The sequence below is a fragment of the Argopecten irradians genome, chromosome 16 (assembly GCF_041381155.1).
Source record: "Argopecten irradians isolate NY chromosome 16, Ai_NY, whole genome shotgun sequence".
NCBI lineage: Eukaryota > Metazoa > Mollusca > Bivalvia > Pectinida > Pectinidae > Argopecten > Argopecten irradians.
In genome coordinates, this window is record NC_091149.1 from 18,871,694 (window position 1) to 18,895,815 (window position 24,122).

Sequence of the window (24,122 nt, forward strand, 5' to 3'; positions counted from 1 at the left end):
TAGCAGCATAAAAAACAATAACATGTCATAATATATTTTGTTTTGTTCAATACATGAGTTCCTTACGACGACTTTCCATCTAGTTTTCCTCTGTATCAGTGATGTTCAAATTGTCTGGACGGTACAGGGGGTTTCGTGCAGAAAATAGATGGAGGAATGCTTGTGTACGTGACTTGGAGGACTTGTCAAGAGGCTCTTCGGTGAGGATGTGACGTAAAAAGGTTGTCTGTCCTGGCCTGATCTGTCGTTATCGGGTTGTTGGAAGATAGATATCCCGGTTCCTTGGAACGAATCTTTTGCTGTTGTCGAACTGGGGTTATTGTCTATATTATCGCTTTAGTGGTGAACAAGTTCTTCAGTGCGGGAGGGCATACCAAATTGTCCGACTGGTAACATTGGCAAAGTAAGTTGGTAAAATCTGTCGATATGGCAAATACTCTGTCATAAGAAACTGACATTCCAAGATGGAACAGGACATCGATGAGGCTCCGCTTCCCAGTCTGACGATGAACCATTATACCGAGATAAACGGGTAAAGGCGTTTCCCTTCTCGCATGATGTCGCTGCGCGCCAGAACTTAGTTCCCCGCCCTTGAATGTATTATGCATCAGTATTTGTGAAACAGAAAGAGTCTGTCGCATCAGTATTTGTGAAACAGAAAGAGTCTGTTGCGAATATGCCTCTCTGTTGATATCAGGTCAATGCATCACCATAGGCCAGTAAAAATCTTGGCACTGGCGATTTCTGACATCCATATGATGATATGAAAATGTATGTTAAAACTGATTTCGTTGTCAAAATATCCTGACGTATATTTGATGATACGGCCCTCATCTTCATATAATTTAGGTCGTAGTCTTCTTCACAAACTTTGCGGACAGCAGTCTGACGATGAACCATTATACCGCGATAATCGGGTAAAGGCGTTTCCCTTCTCGCATGATGTCGCTGCGCGCCAGAACTTAGTTCCCCGCCCTTGAATGTATTATGCATCAGTATTTGTGAAACAGAAAGAGTCTGTCGCATCAGTATTTGTGAAACAGAAAGAGTCTGTTGCGAATATGCCTCTCTGTTGATATCAGGTCAATGCATCACCATAGGCCAGTAAAAATCTTGGCACTGACGATTTCTGACATCCATATGATGATATGAAAATGTGTGTTAAAAACTGATTCCGTTGTCAAAATATCCTGACGTATATTTGATGATACGGCCCTCATCTTATTATATTATTTAGGTCGTAGTCTTCTTCACAAACTTTGCGGACACCAGCTCCTACATCATCCTGGAACACTAACAAAGTCCTTCCTTATGAGCCTCAATATCTGGAATATGAGCAAGAATTCTATTCATTAGTCTGGTGCTATGTAGTAGTTTTTCGTGGGTCAACCCCAGTTTTTTTAGTTCTATCAATATACATTTTAGTTAATTCCAACATCTTGAAGACTGGGGCAACGTTTTCTTCACATCGTGAATCCTCTATGTAAATGATGAGTTCCGCAAGCTCTACTCCATGGATCGCCCGTTTATTCAATTCTGTTTTTGTAGTAATACCAGTTCCCATTCGCGAAGTCCTATCGTATAAGGCTACCAAACATTTAGTATAATATTTGACTTCTTGAGCTACCAGGTCTCCTGCACTTAACTTTTCCAGAAGAGCTAAATCTTGGAGCCTTATAGCACATTCGCGAACACGTTGATCGATAGCAAAAGTTGATGATTGGTGTAGTTGTGCAACTGCAGAATTTTGCAACTCAAAAGAAACATGTTGATGCGCCAATGGTGGTTTTACATGACAGGCTTCTTCTGGTATCTTTTTTCTCAGATGGACCATCAACTTCAATGTCTTTTTTCTGATGCCTTTTTCAGCTCGTTTCACCTTATTTGTATTGTATTTTATGTAACACGATCTATGCCATTTTATACATAACGACTGATTATAAAAATTAAGGTGACACATATATATAGTATAAACATATGTAGAACAAAACACTTTTTATCATTTGCCGCTTCTGGATTGTTCCGGTGGCGTCTTGTACATAGTTTAAATAACTAAAACAGAATTGAATCATTAAATTTAGTAAATGCAGTTATAAAAACATGGTTAATGCATAAAACAAATAATAATCAAAGTGTCTTTTAGAGTCACCATAACAATAAAATTAACAGTTTTGGCGGCCATCTTGGAAAATGGCCGCCATCACCCCACACCGGAGGTTACAAGTTGCCCCCATCGCTAAAATGAAAGAGTATACCATGAAGAACATTTGTGCCAAATTTGGTGCTTTTACCACCTTGTGCACAATTCTTCTGAAAATCTGTAGTTATCTGCTGGACTAAGTACAAATGTATGTGTTTTCCACATACGCGTTAAGACAATACCCCTTTAGCTCCCCTATATATTTGTTACTTAATTTGCATAAAATCAAATTCAAACTGAAATACTTTCAACAAAAAAGCATCAAACAATGTTTGATGAAGGGTATTAAATATGTAGTAAATCAACATTGTATAGACTAAAATGAATAATGTTGTATCAAACAATTGCTAAATACGTAGACAGAAGAATCGAAAATCAAACACGTTGCAATTTTCGCTACAATCCAGGAAATGAGAGGTCAAGATGTGTTTGCCTGTTTCTCGCAAAAATGAGGGTATTGTTACAATAATACATAAGGACATTGTTCACATTACAAAACCATATACACTTTCATACACATTCACACCCACCCATACAAGTTTGATAAAAAACCACAATCAAATTCTATATATATTGTAGTATCTATAGCCGAAAGAGAGAGAGACATTAAAAAACAAATTGGTCTTAACCTGACAGCAATTTTCTTCTTTCTAAAGAAAAAGGAATATATTTACCCAAATTATTTAATTCCTCTACATTTTGTGTATTAAATCATTGAATTAACTTAAACATGCTAGGATTTCTGACAAAATAAGGTTTTATAAATTTTAATCTTAAATCTTCATACAGCTTACATTTTATAACGAAATGGAATTCATCTTCAATATCATCATTGCAATATGAACATATTCTCTGATTCCTAGGTATATTCCTATATCTGCCCCTCTCTATATTCAAATAATGGGCAGATAACCGAAATTTATATATGTTTCTCTTAACTTGTCTAAAGATTTATTTAAATAAAGTTGACAAAAATAAGTTCTAATATGATGTTTGTATAATATTCCTTTAGATGAATCATTTATCAAACGTACACATTCCTGTCTAAAGGATCTTCTAACCTGAGTTTAAATAGATCAGAATCAGATTTAAGAAACGATTCCAAATCATATCTATAGCCCAGACCACAATTATTTAATTCCAATCTTAACTGTTAAATCCAGCTATGATTTCTTTTTCTTTTATTTTTTTAAGATATTCCTTTAAAATGCAATTGTTAGAATTTTTTAGTTTCATCCAGTAATAAAATATTCTAATTTTCGTGATTATAGATAATATATATGGAAACCTTTGAATGCATATAATAATTTAAGTAAACTCTTTGGTATATGTGTGAGGGTATGTGAATGTCATGTAAAATTGATACAAATACAAAATGATTGTTTTTTGTATTTATGATGTTAAATTAATTGTCTTTGTCTGTATTGTCTGTAAAAATGAAAATGATTTCAAAAATAAAAAAAAAATATAAAAAAACATTGCTCCATGGATAGATGATGTATATAATCAAGTCTTACCGAAAAGTGACTTTTGTTATACCTGTAAACGTCGTTATATTGTACAATATATACATGTATTTAACGACTTAGTTTTGCTTCCCCATTCTTTGAATTGTTTATTCTACCCATAATGATGGAAATGGTCCGCATAATGATATTTTTTGGGGGGAAATATTAAGCAGGATTGCATTGTACATATAAAAAATAATACTCTTTAATATCAGATACGTTTATGTATTTCAAGATGATGCTGTTTTTGAAAATACGCTACATTTCGTTGTTTCATATCATTTTCGTATCATTTCTATAGTCACATACATGTAAGTATACCTTAGCAAGTTTACAACAAATCTTTTGCACCGAAAACTGTAATAAACGTTTGTTTCATTTCAACAACTGTTCGCATATAAATCCCAACTATATTATCTGTTTTCGGACTATCGGGCCTTCGGACTAACGGGCCTTAAGAATAATGGGCCTTCGGACTGACGGGCCTTCGGACTATTGGGCCGTAGGGATATAAGGCGGTCACCGTTCGGGTGATGTTGATGTGACTGGAGTTGTTCGGCTGGAATTATTTGGCTACGACTGAGAGTAATTTTTTTATAATACAAAACATTAGAAAATGAAGTTTTAAAGACAAGCAACCTATTTCGGTAAATATGTAATCAAGAGCCAAGTTATACAGAAAACAGCTAGTAATTTAGTTACCTCAATTTCCCACGAGCATTTAGATAAATCCCGAACGCTTTTCACTCCTTTGTCGATATGAAAATACGTTCTTCCATAAATCAGAGTAGTCTCCGGTTTCGCATGAAGTGTTTCCATTATATGTACATAAAATTTCTTACAACAGTGTTATGCATGTGACTTTCCTCTCACAGTGGAACATATTTAAGTGCATTGTACTGTTTTTAAACACATAGATAAATAGTATGGAGACATGAACACTTTATTCAATGTCGCGAGACAAAATAATGTTTGCAGATATCTCAAAAAGATCGGCATTTTTAACAAAGATACACATTTTTAAACAGTAAGTAAATTCAAATATATTAATTTTGCAGGAACACTAAAAAATCATTCTGATTTCGGAACAGTTGGAATTATGAAGATACTTTCACTGCGTTATTTCGGTTTGGTGAATATTATGTAGTTTCTGTAAAAATATGAGGAGACAGCCGTTTAAGTTTACTATTGTCTTTATTATGTCCCGGAGAGAAGTCATCATACAATATATAAATCATTACAGGACATCATAGTTATAGATTAAAATGGACACGGACAATTGACTTAATAGAGATTAACTGTCAGTTACAAACAATGGACAAGGACATGGTAACAATTACTTAACCATTTACTAATTGTAGAATGAAAAACAATGAATTAACTGCATGTACAGTGAAATTTACCCAACATAAGTTAAGGTCTTGTTAAATTGGGGCTTTACAATAAGGTAAATAATAAAGGTCAAGGCTTTAGCTTTGAACACAAAGGAGAATAATCAATATATTTAAATGTGGGAAAGTATATGTGGTAGAGTTCACTTGCAGTGAGAGGTAATGTTAATGCCTCAGTCTTCAGCAAAATAACAAAATGAGAATTGTAAATATCTTGAATTACACAAAACAAAATAATTGTCTAGTTTTTGACCAATTAACAGGATAGATGTTCACGGTATATGCTTGTTTATAATTTGAAATAAATTACTTTGGAATGTGCTTACTTCTGAATTAACAAAATGTTTCAAGCTCCTAAAAAATTCAAAAATTGGATTTTAGTTTAAATAGGATTGTAATTTCTTGAGACTATACATAATAGTAAAAGTATATATCGATGCATATTGACTAATGTTACAAACATTATAAAATAATGCACATGTTTTAGATACAATAAAATAGAGAAATACTCACCCGTAAAAATATGAGGAGACAGCCGATTAAGTTTACTGTTGTCTTTATTATGTCCCAGAGAGAAGTGATGAATTTGGACACTAGAGATAATTTAAAGTGACTGTCCGCGAAAAGACGAGAATTTGATTGGATGATAAAATTTGACTCAAAATACAAATACCAACGCCGAGACTTTGATAGGACAAACGTAAGATTGGGTTTTACGCGTGAATATTTCAACTCAACCCGTCACTAATACTGTTACGTCATGCTAATGGATTTGACCGGGACTAATTGCAAGTGCTCACCTTGTCTTAATTATCGGACAATAAAATTGTTCGCGGTGTCAGAACTGACCGCAAGAGTAAATGCGGTTTGAGCTTTTGAGTAAATAGTATATGCACAGTTTTCTGTTAAGGATTATGTACTCAAGAAAATATGTTAGTCTTGAAAGCCTAGCTTAATTAGACTGACCAAATCCAAAATAGTTTAAAACTCAAAGTGGTGAATTTCCCATAAGATTAAGATATCAGGTTCTGAAGACAGCAATTACAAAGAATGTATAAGTTTTGTAAATGAATATGTATGTATCACAACATATTTAAGGTAAATAAAGGTTCATAAGCAAAATAAAGAAATGAAACAAAATGCAAATTTTCATTACGAAAATACCTCGAACAGTATGTTTAGGGATTTCCATTTACGGGTGGAAATCCCTTTTGTTATTGTTCTGTTTTCTTACATAAAATGAGGTCAAACAAAGGTAAAAAAAAACGTTACCATATACAAAATGTAAATGTTTTGAAGGGCGCATAAGAATGACCATGCTATCAGGCATATAAAATGACCAATTCCAAGATCATATGATTCAAAATGGCGGAGATATAGGACATCAAAAATCGAAATTTAGTTATATTTGTTCTTGCGGCAGGCGTTTCAGCGCCTTTAAACCTGTATGTACAGTGTTGATTTTTCATATCTATAGTGTATGAACTTTTGTCTTCAAAAGTTATGGATTTTAAAGGGGCTATATAGCAAAATGACAGAAATATAGCTCTCCACATATGGCAATTTGTCCCATTTCCGTATTTTTTTCCGTAATTTGTGAGCTTGTAGGGCCTTTTTCATTTAATCTAGGGTGTTGATTTTCTTCTAAATGTAGACATTGACATATTATCTGTACAGTGTTTTAATTTCAAAGTCATAAAATTGAAAATATTTGAAATATAGCCCTCCGAATATGGCGTTTCGTTCATTTTTAACGTAAATTTTACCGTAATTTATGGCAGTCATGTCGCCTGAGGCTGTATCGCATGGCTACCAATGCAATAGCGCCTTGTGACGTCACGGCGTCAACAAAATATCTATTTCCTCGGTAAAATTTTAACACTTTTTTCACAAATACGTCAGGTTTTACTATAAAAAATGCAAACAACGGAATTTGTGTTTTTTCATGTATGGAAAATTGACTTCCAGTCGTGGATTTCTTCGAATATATTTCAAAATGGCTGGATTTTATAGCTGTAAAATTGCACTAAAACGTCGAGGTATGAAAGAAAAAAACCTCTTTCATAAGTGGATATGAAGGATAGGGATATTCTACCCTCGGCAAGCGTTGAGTTAATACAATCATATCTGGAAGTACATGTTTATGTTCGTGTCAAATGCAGTGTGTTCTGTCTGTTAGGACGTGTGTATCGACAGATATAAAGACGGATGGAAGGAAGGACACGTTAAACCCGTGTACAACTAGATACATTGTGTATATAATTATTCTATTCGTTTGTTCGTTCTTTTTTTTATTTTTTGTTTGTTTGCTCTTTTCGTTCGGTATTTATTATTTTCTTTCTTTCTTTCTTTCGGACATGCCGTTTGTTCGTTCTTTCGACCGTTCGTTCAGTCTGTACAAATAATTCAGATTAATGCGAAGAGAAAACGTATTAAACTGATCATGTGATCGATAACATGATATTTTTCTGGATTGAAATCCCGTGTTTTGATCGCGATCAAATCTTGTTATTAGGGATTTTATTTAAGGATGGAAATCCCTATTGTTATTGTTGTTTTTAGGGATTTCTATTTACGGATGGAAATCCCTATTGTAATTGTTCTGTTTTTAGGGATTTCCATTTACGGATGGAAATCCCTATTTAGGGATTTCCATTTACGGATGGAAATCCCTATTGTTATTGTTCTGTTTTTTCTTCTTCTTATTTTTTTTCTTATTTCCACAAATCTTGTTAGCAGGATATCTCAGGAATGGAATAAGGTACGACGCTCAACTTTGGACACGTTATGAATGTACATAAGATCTTGAAATGTACGTTCGATTTTTTACAAAGATGTTCAAGGTCAAGGTCACAGACGTAAAAAAACAACTTTTTTTGGAACGAAGTTTAAACGCTCATAACTTCATTACCGTACGCTGTACAGCGTTCACGTATTGTTATTCAGACAGATCTTGACATTGCGCGTGCTTTTCCCATGCCATGTTATCAGAGATTATGTCAAGATCAAGAGTTCGCTACCGGGTCAACTAAAGTTCAAAAACGAAATTTATCACAGAAAAGTTTTGAAGGACACATATGACAGATTATGCTCTCAGGAACATAAAATAACCAATTTCAAGGTCATATGATTCAAAATGGCGGAGAGAAAAAATCGAAATTTTAGTTTATATTTGTCCCTGCGCGAGACGTTTCAGCGTCTTTAAATCTCTATGTACAGTCTTCATTTTTAGTACCTGTGTTGTAAGAACTTTTGTTTCCAAAAGTTATGAATTTCAAGGGGTGATATAGAAAAATGGCGGAAATATTGCTCTCCAAATATGGTAATTTGTTTCATTTCCTGATTTTTTCCGTCATTTGTGAGCTCGTAGCGCCTTTATCATTTCAGGTAGGATTATGATTTTTTTGTAAATGTAGACTTTGGCCTATTGTCTGTACAGGTCTTTAATTTCAAAGACATAAATGTGAAAATGGCGGAAATATAGCCCTCCGAATATGGCGTTTCGTTCATTTTTAACGTAAATTTTACATTAATTCATGAAAATTCAAACATAAATGTTTTTAATTGGATGTGGAAGAGCATTCAAACATAAATGTTTTTAATTGGATGTGGAAGAGCATTCTCTCAGATACATAAAATGACCAATTTCAAGGTCATATGATTCAAAATGGCGGAGATATAGGACATCAAAAACCGAAATTTTAGTTTATTTTTGTCCTTGCGACAGGCATTTCAGCGCCTTTAAACCTGTATGTACAGTGTTGATTTTTCATACCTATGTTGTATGAACTTTTGTCTTCAAACGTTATGGAGTTTAAAGGGGCTATATAGAAAAAAAAGCGGAAATATAACTCCCCAATTATGTCAATTTGTTCCATTTCCTTATTTTTTCCATAATTTGTGAGCTCGTACGGCCTTTATCATTTAATATATAAGTTGTTGATTTTTTGTAAATGAAGACATTGGCATATTGTCTGTACAGGGTTATAATTTCAAAGTCGTGAATTCGAAAATGGCGGAAATATAGCCCTCCAAACATGGCGTTTCGTTCATTTTTTAATGTAAATTTCACCGTAATTTATGAAATTTCAAAGACAAATGTTTTGAATTGGATGTTAAAGAGCATACTCTCAGACACATATAATGACCAATTTCATGGTTATATTATTCTAAATGGCGGAGATATAGGACATCAAAAATCGAAATTTCTATTTTTATTTGTCCTTGCGACAGTTGTTTCAGCGGCTTTATACCTGTATATACAGTGTTAATTTTTCGTACCTATGTTGCACGAACTTTTGTCTTCAAACATTATGAATTTCAATGGGTTATATAGAAAAATGGCGGAAATATAGCTCTCAAAATATGGCAATTTGTTCCATTTCCTTCTTTTATTCCGCAATTTGTGAGTTTGTAGGGCCTTTATTATTTAATGTAGGGTGTTGATTTTTTGTAAATTTAGACTTTGGCATATTGTCTCTACAGGGTTATAATTTCGAAATCATGAATTCGAAAATGGCGGAAATATAGCCCTCCAAATATGGCAATTCAAATCCCATTAAAATTGGGAATTTGTTTTTCTCACCAGACTCCCGCTGATTGGCTCATTTAATTGAACAGCACTAATTACTTATCAGCACTGTTCGTTCGTCCTTGTGTGCAAATTGAAATCGTATATCGTGCGTGTCTGCCTGTCCATCCCTCCATCCATCATTCAGTCCGTCTGTCTGTCCATTCGTTTGTTTTGTTTGTCTATTTGACTTAATGAAATATATCTCATAGTATGTACGTGCTGTACGCAGCGTGTGTCTTGTCATTTCGTACAAGCAGACAGATTAATAGACTGTCTATTGAGACGCAAAAAAATTCCAACCATTTAGATTTGTTATAGTGGAATCATGGTCGACATACACGACATGTTGTCAAGCATTCAAATTGAACACGACGGCAGTGTACTACATGTAGCTCACTACAGGCCTACACATGGCTGGCATTTTGTTTACCTCTCAACTACACGTGGCTTTTAAAAAATAAAACCGGAAATGATGGTGATTTGCTGCCGTTTACTCAACTAAATGTGTAGTCGGCGGCCATTACAAATGTGTGAAATAGAAGGGTCTCAGAAGTATTTCATTGTGCAGAGTTGTTTAATTTCACAAATGAGATATACCATGGGGGCAGCGGGGTATGGACGATGTATTAGAAATATGCCGCTGACGTAGCGTAGGCCAAATCTTTCCTACGATTTCACGTTTTAAGAGGTATCGCGAGCTAACTATATATTAGGCAAAAACACATTTTAAAAGCCTAATAATATAGGCAGGTTTAGCGAACTGACACGCGCAGTGTTGCGTGTTTATAATCACATAAAATTTGTTGTTAAAAGTGGCGGCTTCATTTCACATACATCACACAAAATGAGATTTCATTTAAAAATATAGTATATATTTTTAATATCCCATCCTAGGCAACGATCCGTTCAATACACATGAATGTTTTACACGACAGGCAGCGATCCATTCAGTTGATTTCATTGCATCAGTCCCATAAAATTGCAATTTGAAAACAAAATTTCAAAACTTTTTAAGTGATAACATCAACTAAACCACAACTAGGTGCATTGTCTAGACAGTTTATGCGTCGAAGTCTAGATGAAGACCTTTTTAAGGTAGTCCCTTCAGCTTCGACTACTTGAGATTTTACTGTGTATCTTTACAGCAGGCAAAACATATGCCACTTCATGTATGTGTTATTTATGTGTATATTTATAACATTGTAATGCGTTCTAACTTTCAACTTTTTCAGCGCTGTTTGTTCGTCCATGTGTGCAAATTGTGATCACCGTATCGTGATTGTCCTTCATCTGTCTGTCCATTAATTCATGTGTTCGTGTGTTTGTTTGTCTGAGTTATTAAATCAAATCTGGAAGTATGTTCGTTGCATATGCAGTGTGTCCTGTCTGTAACTGGAAATCCCGTGTTTTGATTGCGATCAAATCTAGTTTTTCTTTTTTTTTCTTATTTCCACAAATCTTGTTAGCAGAATATATCACGAACGAAACAAGGTACGACGCTAAACTTTTGACACGTTATGTAGGTACACGAAATCTTGAAACGTACGCTAGATTTTGGACGATAACGTTAAAGGTCACAAAGGTAAAAAACCCAACCTTTTTGGAACGAAGTTTAAACGTTCATAACTTCATAACCGTACGCTGTACGTCGTTCATGTTGAATTATTAAGGTAGATCCTGATATAGCGCGTGTTTTTTCTCATTACATGTTATCAGAGATTATGTCAAGGTCAAGAGTTCGCTACGGGGTCAAACAAAGATCAAAAACGAAATTTACCACAGAAAAGTTTTGAAAGTTGGATATGAAAGGACATGCCCTCAGAAATATATAATGACCAGTTTCAAGGTCATGTGATCCAAAATGGCGGAGTTATAGCCCGTTTTCCCGCCAAAAATGTACAAGGTTTAAGCGCCTTTTATACATAACATACATGCTTGGATTTTTGCATAGACATAGCATAGACAAATGTCTACACAACTTATGCTTTTCATAGACTTTGACCTTCATTCAAGGTCACAGGGGTCAAAAAGCTTAAAATCTTTAAACGAAGTCTTCTTAAAAACCAAGAGGCATAGAGACCTGGTATTGGGAATGTAGCATGCTGGGATGAAGAGCTAATCAGTTTGTTAAAATAGATGACCTTGGTTATCATTCAAGGTCATAGGGGTCAAATAGTTTGAAATATATTTTAACGACTTCTTCTGAATAACCAAGGGGCGTAGAAACCTAATATGGGGCCTGTGGCTTGTACCTTTATTATTCATTCATTCGACTTTAAAAAGCGAAGGGAAAGAGCATTAAAGCAATCGTCTGTTCTATAACATTACTTATATCATTACTTGGGTGGAAATCCCGTGTTTTGATCGCGATCAAATCTAGTTGGAATTTAAGATTTGATTTACCAATTTTTGATATATGTAAAAAGCTTCCAATGAAGAAATCTTAAACTGTCTGTCTTAATTTGTTGTCTGTGTACAGTAATCCGTTGTCGCAACTCATTACCAGTTTGTTGTAGAACTCAGAACATTTACAACATACAAGTGCATATATAACATTTTTTGATCGACAATTAATGTTTTATTTAATCCTGAAATTGAAATTATTCTTTAAAAAATAATACTTTCACCTTCTAAAATAATTTTACAAGTGCCACATCTTGGCTTATTACATTTAGACACACACGAAGATTTTGAAGAGCATAATTTAAATAGTCTTTTGAGGTTTTTAGGTTTTCGTTTGCTATTAATGAGTGTGTTTTTTTCAAATATCTGTTTCATCTTACCATCCGTTCTCATATAGTTTTCATACGGTTTGATAATTGGAAACATACCAAAATTGTTTGGATTGAATGTGGAAACAAACGGAATCCCTTAGACCTTTTTCCGCTCCACACTATTAGTGTGTAATTAACAAATTGAGGGTCCTCTATTCCGAGCCTTCCTAAAACCATTCAATATTATTTCTTCAGGATAATTACATGATTTTAAAAATACAAATGTTCATTCAATCTTCTGTTTAGTACATTGCTGTCGCTAATGATGGTAACCAACCTAGTAGCTAAATCAAAAGGTATATTTACCTTTATATGCTTTGGATGAAAAATTCAGATAATTATGAGAATCGGTAGGTTTTGAATAAATATCAGTTGAAATATGGCCATCTTCAATCTTGACCAAAACATTCAAAAATGGAGTGAATCATGACTACATTCAATAGTAAATTTCATGTCCCTGTGTAAAGAATTAAGATCTTTATATGGAAATTCTCTATGGTTTTTTTTCCGGAGGCCATATTATAAAACAATCATCCAAAAATCTCCAGAAATTTTGTTTTAGAAAATCGCAATTATCTGTGCCTTCATTGTTTTTGAGTTTTTCATACAACTTTTTTCGAGAGAGTCCAGAGCCAGAGTTGCATATGTTGGTGCACATTTGGTTCCCATAGCAGTCCCTGTTATCTGTTGATAAGATCTACCATTAAAGTAAAATACGTTTCTGTTGAGTATAATGTTTAATGATTCCAGATTGAAGTCTTCATCAAATCGAAAATAAATATTTTCTGGACATTTCATCAGCCAAAACTGTATGGCTTCCTTTCCTAAGTCAAAGGGAGTATTTGTATAAAGGTTTACGACATCAAATGATACCAGTTTTGAACCTGGTTAAGTATTAGTAGGTAAATGAGATAAAAAATCAAAATAGTCTTTTATGAAACTTTTGACAGAACAAAGGGGTTTAAGTATAAGGTCCAAAAAATGGCTGAGCCTCTGAGTATTTTTTTTTGTTATTTGTGTTGTTGCCTTATCAACATCATTAAATATCTCCTGAAGAACAGTGGCAGCTGGGAAAACGTTACAGATCGATCGCAGATTTAGTTTGGTTTAGTTTTTTTTTCTATTTAAATTCCATCACAATGATATTGAACATTTATTTATTATACATATACATATATTTACACTTGCTAGGCTTGGTCACTATACGCTTATACTAGCCGATTTTGTTTACCATAACTGCATGGTAACATTGAATTTTGAACTTGCGTATGAAAATGTTCTGTGCAACGTAAATGGACTACTTTTTTTTAAAAGAAACACATGGCTTTGTTTACATTTTGACGCAACATTACGTGTATATTGTTGTTTTTCATAGAATTTTGGAAAAATGTAAATAATATATACATGTTTTATATTAATATATGATTCAAACAATTTTTAAATTAACAATTGTATAAAGAAACGGAAAAATATCCCGACCGAGGCGACGTGCTTTCATTTTTGTTAAAAATGATGGGTGTCAAATGTAAACATTACCTCTGTGCCTATGTTCGTCCTACGATCGAGCCTTTGGGGTGGACGGGCGTGAGACCCTCTGATAGAGGTCAGTTATAAACATATCCTCTTGTCTTTGTTCTTTGAGAATTTAATCATGTGTATTATAAAACATGCACCGCTAATAATCCACGTGTTGACAGTTACGCGTCACCACAAATACATTGTATCCATCGAACACAAGTGAATTTGTTTCATCTATCGATGGCGATATGGATCTAAGCGTAGATTATATAATCACATGGCTCCCAAGGATGTAATATCGTCAAGTCAGACGACATCTCAAACACATTGAGCTACTTGAAAATCGGTGTTTTGACAACTTCGGCAAACTCAACTGCACAATAACGGTCACCGAGTTCACACATGTGGCCGTGTACAAATCATTTATGTTATTACGCTATATATTAACTTTTAGCAAAATTGAATATATATTCAAAGTTCTGATCTGATTAAATAAAATTATCTCTGAAATTTACTTTGTTTGTCATGTTTATTTTACACTGAAATATTGAACTTTTTTGTCGTCGCGGATGAATAATTCTACCTTACGTGAAGCGTCATCATTCGCTGTTCAATTGAGTAAGCTCCTCCCACTTTTGACCGACTTTTATTGAATAATTAAGTCACTTTCAAATGACGATTTTATTGCATAAAATATAAATAAAAAGTCGTGTGAGTGTAAATATAGGGATTGGATTTCGTTAACCATGCTTGTATGGAGCAATTCCTCTAAGAATATATTCTATGGGCGCGTTAGTGCCCCATATTGAATCCCTATATATTGATTTGTATGTATTGTTAATATGTAAGGAGAGGGCGTGTATAGGCATGTTGCCTGTTGCCCAATTCCGATTGTCTTTACATCATACAACAGAAAATTCTGAAATGAAAAACGGGTACTAGGCGGCTCTGGCGATATCCATGGAACAGTCTACAGGAATTTCTGCTGGGGGAACAAGAATGCCTACTACCTCACCAATAGAGGCAGTCGGGAGCATTGCGCTGACACCAGGAGCATTGTTATCAAGAACTTCGTAGTACAACACGAGGACAGTAAGTTCACCATGTCATACTCTCAGGAAAATTGGACACCTCGTCCCTACTACATGTCGGCCGGGCCGAGGTGTCTTGCCTCGTGTAGAGTCGGTCTTATTAAATATATATGTGTTGATTTAAGTCACATGTTTGTTATTTGTTATAATAATTTGTATGTCGTTTGATATTGTTATCAGAAAATTTAATATGTATTTAAAGTTACGTAGTAGGATAAACAGTTTCACACATTTTAATACATGGATATCGAGCGGCTTCCTATTTCATTTCAACAAAGCGGCTTCCTATTCAATTATTTCTATTTAACCTAACTAATAAAATAATAAATTAATATGATATTGACTTCTTTTTTAATTAAAACGTATATCAATCACTTATGGTGAAATTGACTTTTAGGTGATAAACGTTTAATAATTATAACATCAATGATATTTTTACTGTTTTAATCTATCTATAAACTGTAACATGTATATCTATATATCGCACAAACGGAAATATATAGATGCATTCATTTTCACTCCTCAGTGCACATTGTGCCGCTATCCAGCTACATCACACAGACAATGAATGACAGTCCTGCATCCTCCAATGGCATACAGTTCAGTACATACAACTGCGATCATGACCAGTCTGTCGGTAATTGTGCAGCAGAGCACGGGACCGGCTTTCATAACTGCACAGAGTGCGGCCCTAATGGTCAGCTAAGGCCTAACTATTGGAACGCAACTCGAATATGCGTCAAGAACGAATTATTCTGGAACAATGGACTTTCTGCATAGGGTACAGCTCTATGGTTTAAAAGATCACAAAAATTATCTGTGTTCTCGACTCGCTGTTTTGCTGATTTCAATAGATACATCCAGCTAGTGTTCTTATTATTCTTTGTGCATAAACATTTTACCTTGCTCCTTCAAATGAACTACATTTTTTGGACTGTGAACAAGTAAGAGACATCTTGTCCTGACTTTTCACATATGATTTATTATACATTCTATCATTTAGCTTTAAATTGTTGATATTTCATTAAAATAACGACCAGGATAAAATAAATCTAGAACGAATGCGATAAATGAATTAGCTGAGTTAATCTAATTAATCCAATATTTATGGTAGGAATCCGGTCTGGTGTGATGTCTTGTTTATAGTCAATGCATTAAGGATATGGCTCTATACAGCAATGTATGAATATCGGTAATATATAATATCAATATCCGTAATTGTTTCATTTCTTCAAAGATCATTTCGTTGCAACATTTTGATTATATCTTCTATTTGAAAAAAAAATAATGGTTAATCAATGCGATTATTGTCACCATTTTCCTGAAATTTGACTTATCAAAATGTTTGGGTTCTGTTTTAGTGTATTAGGCTTAACGCTTTTTGAACAGTCAGAGGCATTTTAAGACGGCCTCGCTTATGTGCAATGCGTTGTGGTGTGTGAATATCTGAATTAGGAGGTTGCGGTTTATATTCATGTTGAAATATTGCCCTTTTTCTCTCACTCAAGCATGCCACCGAAGACACGAACAAAAATACGTTTATCGGCCACATTTTACTGCCAATGGGTGCACAAGCCGACCTGCTTGACGGAGAAAAATGAAAAAAAAAGTCGAAGACATGTCGTTTTTTAAGTAGACGATAGAAATGATTGAACGTTAATCTGTTAAGTCGAAAAGGAAGCTATGTGCCGTAATTTGTTATGAAGTACTCTATGGACCATGACGCTTCAATGTACGTTATTCATATTTTATTGATGTAACGATCACCACTGAATGGTGTAATAAGTTTCAGCCATGTGAGTATATTGGTCCCGCGCACCCAGCACCACCGTAACGACCTCCATCGGGTGGTCACAACGCTCAGTAGCTATCTGCAACAGGTAGAAACCGATAGTTGAATCACCAATAGGAATATAACTGCAACAGAACAGCATTTAATACTCCTATAGACAATCTGATTGAAATGCATATCTTTATAGCCACTCCGCTCAATAAAGGATCTGACAACATCCCATAAGGGGTCATGGTCGGATGACCTATGTACCACGTGTACTTCAGAACCAATGCATTTTCTACTCATTGCTACTTACTCAATTTACAACGCCATTTCGTCCCAGTATACATATACAATTAGCTTTGTTTTGCTGTTTTGGCGAGATGACTTCGCACACGAAAATACTTCTGACAGCTTTTTCAAACAATTTTGTCTGCTTAAAAGTCACATTCAATATTCTGGCAGCAGTAATTTGATTGATTATTTCCATAAAGGATCTGAAGGTCACATGGACCCTTAATGGGATGTTGTCAGATCCTCTTATCTAAAACAATGATAATAAGGATCTGTATCTTAATCAGATTTTTCATTGAGAAAATAATGTCATCTTGAGAGATACAATTGGCACGTTATACTGTTATGCATTTAGAGACCGCAGAACCAAATGATTTCCCATAGACAACCATGTTAACGTTTGCCACTGTCCAGGTTAAGTGGAGTTTTCAAGTCTTGTAACCTGTCACTACTTTTGCGGAAGGTTAAAATAATTAAGATCTACCATCTTGCTAATTTTTTATGTGGGGGTGCCATCTTATGTTACATTCCGCACCAAAAATTGACCAAAATTTTCATAAAATTCCAATATTGATTAACTCCCCCTGTCAGAACATACTTCACAGAATTTTAAAGTTTCTTACAAATTTTACATGTACATGTATCATCCAATCTAAACGTTTAACATTTGAAACTGATGTGCCCTGAATACCCAATCAACAGCCTCCGAAACATTCATCTCTCTATAATTAATTTTTCTTTGTTTTCATACCAGATCTGGCTTTCTGATTGGCCAATATATTTTTTGCATACTACTATAATTAATTTTTCTTTGTTTTCATACCAAATCTGCCTTTCTGATTGGCCAATATTTGTTTTGCATTTAAGCATTGATGTCACTATTTTTTAATTTTATCGGGGTATGAAAAAAAAATTGTTTGCAAACTGTGTGAATCCGCGTAGCGGATTCTCACAAAAGTTTGCAAACAATTTTTCTTTTCATAACCCGATAAAATTAAAAAATAGTGACATCAATACTTATAATTAATTTTACACTCTATTTGATAAAATGAAGTATGTTTTAATGTAACATTATAGTGGTTTTTCAAGGGATTCTTTTTTTCCGAATCAACACGCAACGTCAATGTCTCAATTGTGACGTCACGTTAACGTCGGGGTTTCGCGCCATTCTCGGATTTTTTTTCATAGTGGTATGCAAAAAAAATATTGGCCAATCAGAAAGCCAGATTTGGTATGAAAACAAAGAAAAAATTAATTATACCACTATGAAAAAAGATTCCGAGAATGGCGCGAAACCCCAACGTTATCGTGACGTCACAATAGAGACATTGACGTTGCGTATTGATTCGGAAAAAAGAATCCCTTGAAAAACCAATATAATATTACATTTAAACGTACTTCATTTTATCAAATAGAGTATAGAATTAATTATAAGTATTGATGTCAGTATTTTTTAATTTTATCGGGGTATGAAAAAAAAATTGAAAAAATAGTGACATCAATGCTTAAATGAAAAAAAAAATCCGAGAATGGCGAGAAACCCCGACGTAATCGTGACGTCACAATAGAGACATTGACGTTGCGTATTGATTCGGAAAAAGAATCCCTTGAAAAACCATTATAATGTTACATTTAAACAAACTTAATTTTATCAAATAGTGTATAAAATTAATTATAATTATTGATGTCACTTTTTTTTAATTTCATCGGGTTATGAAAAAAAAATGTATCATGGACAATTGATTTTCAGTCGCTGTTTTCTCAGAATGACGGGATATCATAATTGTAAAATTGTAATAAATAGGTAAGTAAAGTGGAAACTTTAGACAAGCCTGTGGATTTTAATTTATGACACCCAGGTACGTAGAATATTCATGTCCTTCTTGTGCACATATAAAAACGTGGATTATAATTTTGATGAACGACAGTTTTAGCATAGGGCACTTTATAGATATCATTAAAGGAGGCTATGCCCCCAGCATCTGACCTCTGATAGACGTGGCGTTACAAGAGAGAAGATGCCCGGCCACGCCGTCCCCATGGTATACGTCTCCCGCAAATGACGCGATGGCCGATACTCTAAAAACTCCGGGATGTCGTTACAATGGTCCATTACCTGAATTTGGAAAGGAAAAAGTAGATAGGATTAGGGCAAGTATTTATAAACTTCTATCCGAGTTCCTTCCCTTCGTATCACTCCAACAGTACTGACGAAATGAAACTGTATCCGAGTTATTTCCCTTTGTATCACTCCAACAGTACTAACGGAGTGAAACTGTATCCGAGTTATTTCCCTTTGTATCACTCCAACAGTACTAACGGAGTGAAACTGTATCCGAGTTATTTCCCTTTGTATCACTCCAACAGTACTAACGGAGTGAAACTGTATCCGAGTTACTTCCCTATACAAGATCATAATTGTATCACACAAGTGGATTCAGACGTTGGCTTTTTGAATTTATCAGATACAGAATCTTCAGCCAAAGTATATATAACAAATAAATATATAAATTAAGATGAAAAAGAAAAAAAAACAAAAAAAAACAACAAAAAAACTGCCACACGTAGAAATTAAACAATTTCAGATTTAATTAGATTGAAATATAAATACATAGAGTATTCATCCATCTTTGAATCAATATGAAATTGGCAATCACCGTGGGCGTTCACATATATTTTGTGATTTGCAAATATTATTTTGAAAAAATATGACCTAATAACTAATTATTTTTATTTGATATAATCGTGGTTTAGAACGTTCAAATTATTTGTTATTACAAGTAAATAAAGCATTCGTAATCAGCGTATGATTTTAACATTGATATACAGACTGCTTTCGTTATTCTGTTCTTTTTACGGGCAAGACTGACAACCAATACTATTTACTTCAAATTAATAGTGACAGTTTATTGACATGATTGGTTTGGAATATTATGCAGTTATGACCCTCTGTAGAAGGATATATCTAGACCGCCCATCATAGGGATTTAATTATTTATTATACCGAACAAAATTAAATAAATTCACAAATGTGTTATATAAAACATCAACAAGCTATTTAAATCTGTGGTGAAAGTAACGCATATAGATATTTGCCAACAACTTTGTTAACTCCGTCGGACTGCAGTCAATGGGTTATAAACATCATGCCCTGACTCCATGATATAAGCTATTCATGAGTTACAGATTTTTTGTTATTTATAGCATCTTTGTAATATATCGTTGCCATTGTTGGTTTAAGTTGCAGTCAGCGTCCACTTTCGGTCACGTGAACTTATTCAGTGTCATATGATCTAGTTTAATCCAATCAGAACATTTAAATGAGAGAGAGGTATAATAACATACATTGTAGCCCTTGTGCCATGACACTGACGCCGGAGCATTACACAGGTCAACTACGGTCGCTTCGGCCTTCGAGTGACCACCATCTGGACATGGGGCCGCATTGTCCAGTAAATACGCATTGTGGGCTAGGGAGATGAGCGTATCTATTTTCTGGCAGGGATGAACTGTTGACAAAGACAATACAACACATAGTTTTGTATGTTTGATCAAATACCGCCTCAAATAGCTTTACATTCAAAAACTAATTGTCTCGCTATAACACAAGTCCCATTTAATTTAACATTCCACGTTCAAGTAACACCATATACCTAAAGTGGTGTTAGAGAAACGTTTTAAAAAAAGTAAACGTTGAGATTAATGTTGTTGTCATTGATTGTAACAAAAGTCTGCTTTTCGCCTATTCCGTCTTTGCATATTACAGAGGTAGCTCCCTTGCGGGTAGGTATTGATTGTTACGTCATTATTTTGTGAGCGCAATTTACGTCGTTTTCTCCGAAACGTATGACGTTACGCTCTCAAACACATGACGACACAATCAATACCTGCACGCAAGGGTAGATAACTCTGTAATATACAAATACAGAATACTTACAATTAATATTCATACCGTTCTTTACGAATATTTTTTTCTAATAATTCGTTTCTGTTTATTTTGCTGAACAACCATGATCATTTAAGGATGTGTCGTTCCAGGTTTAGGACACAAGCCGGAGAACCCGGAGTAGAACCACTTTACTTCGGTCAGTACATCATTCCATACAATAATATACCTTACCTGTCACAGTGGTCTGGTGAGTCGTTGTCGGTTGTTGGGTAGGATGTGTCGTTATTGGCTGGTGGGTAGGATGTGCTGTGGACGATGGGAAATACTACATAAAAAGTAGTTATTCGAAGACTCGATGATTTAACACGAAAAGAAAGGTCTTCAAATTTGAGTTTGATTGAAGATTTGAAGATAAATCAACATGCTATGAAATTATATTCTACTAGGACCTAATTTAAAGTATACTTAAAAAACCTAATATGAACGAATTTAACCTCAATAGTCATATGAACCTCAACATCAATAAAAAGTAGCAATGCGACGCGTCTATATGGCGTAACAAAAAGGAGAGAGTTGGTCGTCGGTGACAGCTTTATACGGACTTACCGGATACAGAAATTGGATAACAGGCACATGTATCAGTATGACCGTTCGTATACACTGCAAGAGAAATGTGCAGAGTACATATTTAGACAACTTTATTAAAAGTGCTAACTGAATAATAATATCTATGCGTTTATGACAGTGGAATCGAACGAAAGTAATTAGTTTCCGATATTTGTGAAGGATATGTCTCCTATTTCATTACGCTCCTATATTATATATGTTTGAATTAACACTTATGTTTCCAAACGACGTTTTCTTAGTATTAGCCATTTTTTTAATTTGTATATGAACAATTCTGTAAACAACAACAGTCTAGTTTTGTACATTATGTAGTGCAACTTGCTACAAAAAGAGACAATTATTTTTTTAGAAAATAAAAAAAAACAATTTTGATTTATATTGAAACGAGACTTCAACGAGACTTCAACGAGACTGAAACTTCACCAAAGCAGATCCTCAAACTACGAAATGACAAACAGTATAACCGTCTAAAACCGACTATTATCTGCCCCACTGTCCATTCCTGCGTATATTTGTGGTATGTTATTATGAATTGCATAGCTATACGAATATCACCTATAATCCGAAACCTGTCTTCACCTATCCAATAGTCTGGTTTAGACAAGTTACATGTACACTGTATATGTGCACTGAGCTAAATATTTTTAACAAGGAACTATGAAGTGGAAATATACAAACAAGCATATAGCAGGATTTTGAAAAAAGGAACTTACCAGTCATATAGTTGATAAGATCCATGAGGCAGTGGGGTCGGGATGTGCTTTCAGCCAATATTTGAAGCTTTGGCCATACTGAATATGTATAAAGTGTTTACCAATTCTTTGTAGTTACATTATTTCGCGATGTCAAGCTTAAGAACTTTTTACAACAATATAAATATTGGGGGGTTTATGTTAAAGCAAACGTTACTCGCCCAAGAAATTTCAAAGAATCATTCACATTTTAATTTCATTTGCTGAATTATTTGCTATATGTCACGTATTTGTTGCAGCGGTTCCGATTGAACATAATAGAAATTATAGGTACTTTTGAAAATGTTAGATATTAATCATAACATATTTATTTGACCCCTACTCTACTGACATGACTATTGGACCTCCTAACCTACTTTTGTGACAATCTGACCTCCTACCCAACTTTCGTGACTATTTGACCCCTTCCCTATTTTGTGACTATTTGACCTCTTACCATACATTCATGACTATTTGACCTCCAACCTTACTTTCTTGACTATTTGACCCCTACCCTACTTTCGCGGCTTTTTGACCTCCTATCCTACTATTATGTTTATTTGACCAGCTACCCCATTTTTATGTTTATTTGACCACCTACCCCACTTTTATGTATATTTGACCACCTACCCCACTTTTATGTATATTTGACCACCTACCCCACTTTTATGTATATTTGACCACCTACCCCACTTTTATGTTTATTTGACCACCTACCCCACTTTTATGTATATTTGACCACCTACCCCACTTTTATGTATATTTGACCACCTACCCCACTTTTATGTATATTTGACCACCTACCCCACTTTTATGTATATTTGACCACCTACCCCACTTTTATGTATATTTGACCACCTACCCCACTTTTATGTTTATTTGACCACCTACCCCACTTTTATGTTTATTTGACCACCTACCCCACTTTTATGTTTATTTGACCACCTACCCCACTTTTATGTTTATTTGACCACCTCACCCCCCCACTTTTATGTATATTTGACCACCTACCCCACTTTTATGTATATTTGACCACCTACCCCACTTTTATGTATATTTGACCACCTACCCCACTTTTATGTTATATTTGACCACCTACCCCACTTTTATGTTTATTTGACCACCTACCCCATTTTTTTATGTATATTTGACCACCTACCCCACTTTTATGTATATTTGACCACCTACCCCACTTTTATGTTTATTTGACCCACCTACCCCACTTTTATGTTTATTTGACCACCTACCCCACTTTTATGTATATTTGACCACCTACCCCACTTTTATGTATATTTGACCACCTACCCCACTTTTATGTATATTGCCCCCCCCCCCCCCCCCCCCCCCCCCCCCCCCCCCCCCCCCCCCCCCCCCCCCCCCCCCCCCCCCCCCCCCCCCCCCCCCCCCCCCCCCCCCCCCCCCCCCCCCCCCCCCCCCCCCCCCCCCCCCCCCCCCCCCCCCCCCCCCCCCCCCCCCCCCCCCCCCCCCCCCCCCCCCCCCCCCCCCCCCCCCCCCCCCCCCCCCCCCCCCCCCCCCCCCCCCCCCCCCCCCCCCCCCCCCCCCCCCCCCCCCCCCCCCCCCCCCCCCCCCCCCCCCCCCCCCCCCCCCCCCCCCCCCCCCCCCCCCCCCCCCCCCCCCCCCCCCCCCCCCCCCCCCCCCCCCCCCCCCCCCCCCCCCCCCCCCCCCCCCCCCCCCCCCCCCCCCCCCCCCCCCCCCCCCCCCCCCCCCCCCCCCCCCCCCCCCCCCCCCCCC

The 24,122-nt window shown here is 35.7% G+C and overlaps 1 protein-coding gene across 1 annotated transcript; it reads right to left on the bottom strand.

Moving 5' to 3' along the window:
• Positions 1-16,818: 16,818 nt before the first annotated feature.
• On the bottom strand, positions 16,819-22,455 carry LOC138310064 (uncharacterized). Its single transcript, XM_069251209.1, has 6 exons — positions 22,353-22,455; positions 21,619-21,672; positions 21,244-21,318; positions 20,469-20,632; positions 19,111-19,239; positions 16,819-16,926 (listed from the first exon to the last, which is right to left on the bottom strand). The coding sequence occupies exons 1-6, from the start codon at positions 22,375-22,377 to the stop codon at positions 16,819-16,821; spliced, it is 555 nt and encodes a 184-aa protein (XP_069107310.1). The 5' UTR covers positions 22,378-22,455.
• Between the last annotated feature and the right edge of the window lie 1,667 nt (positions 22,456-24,122).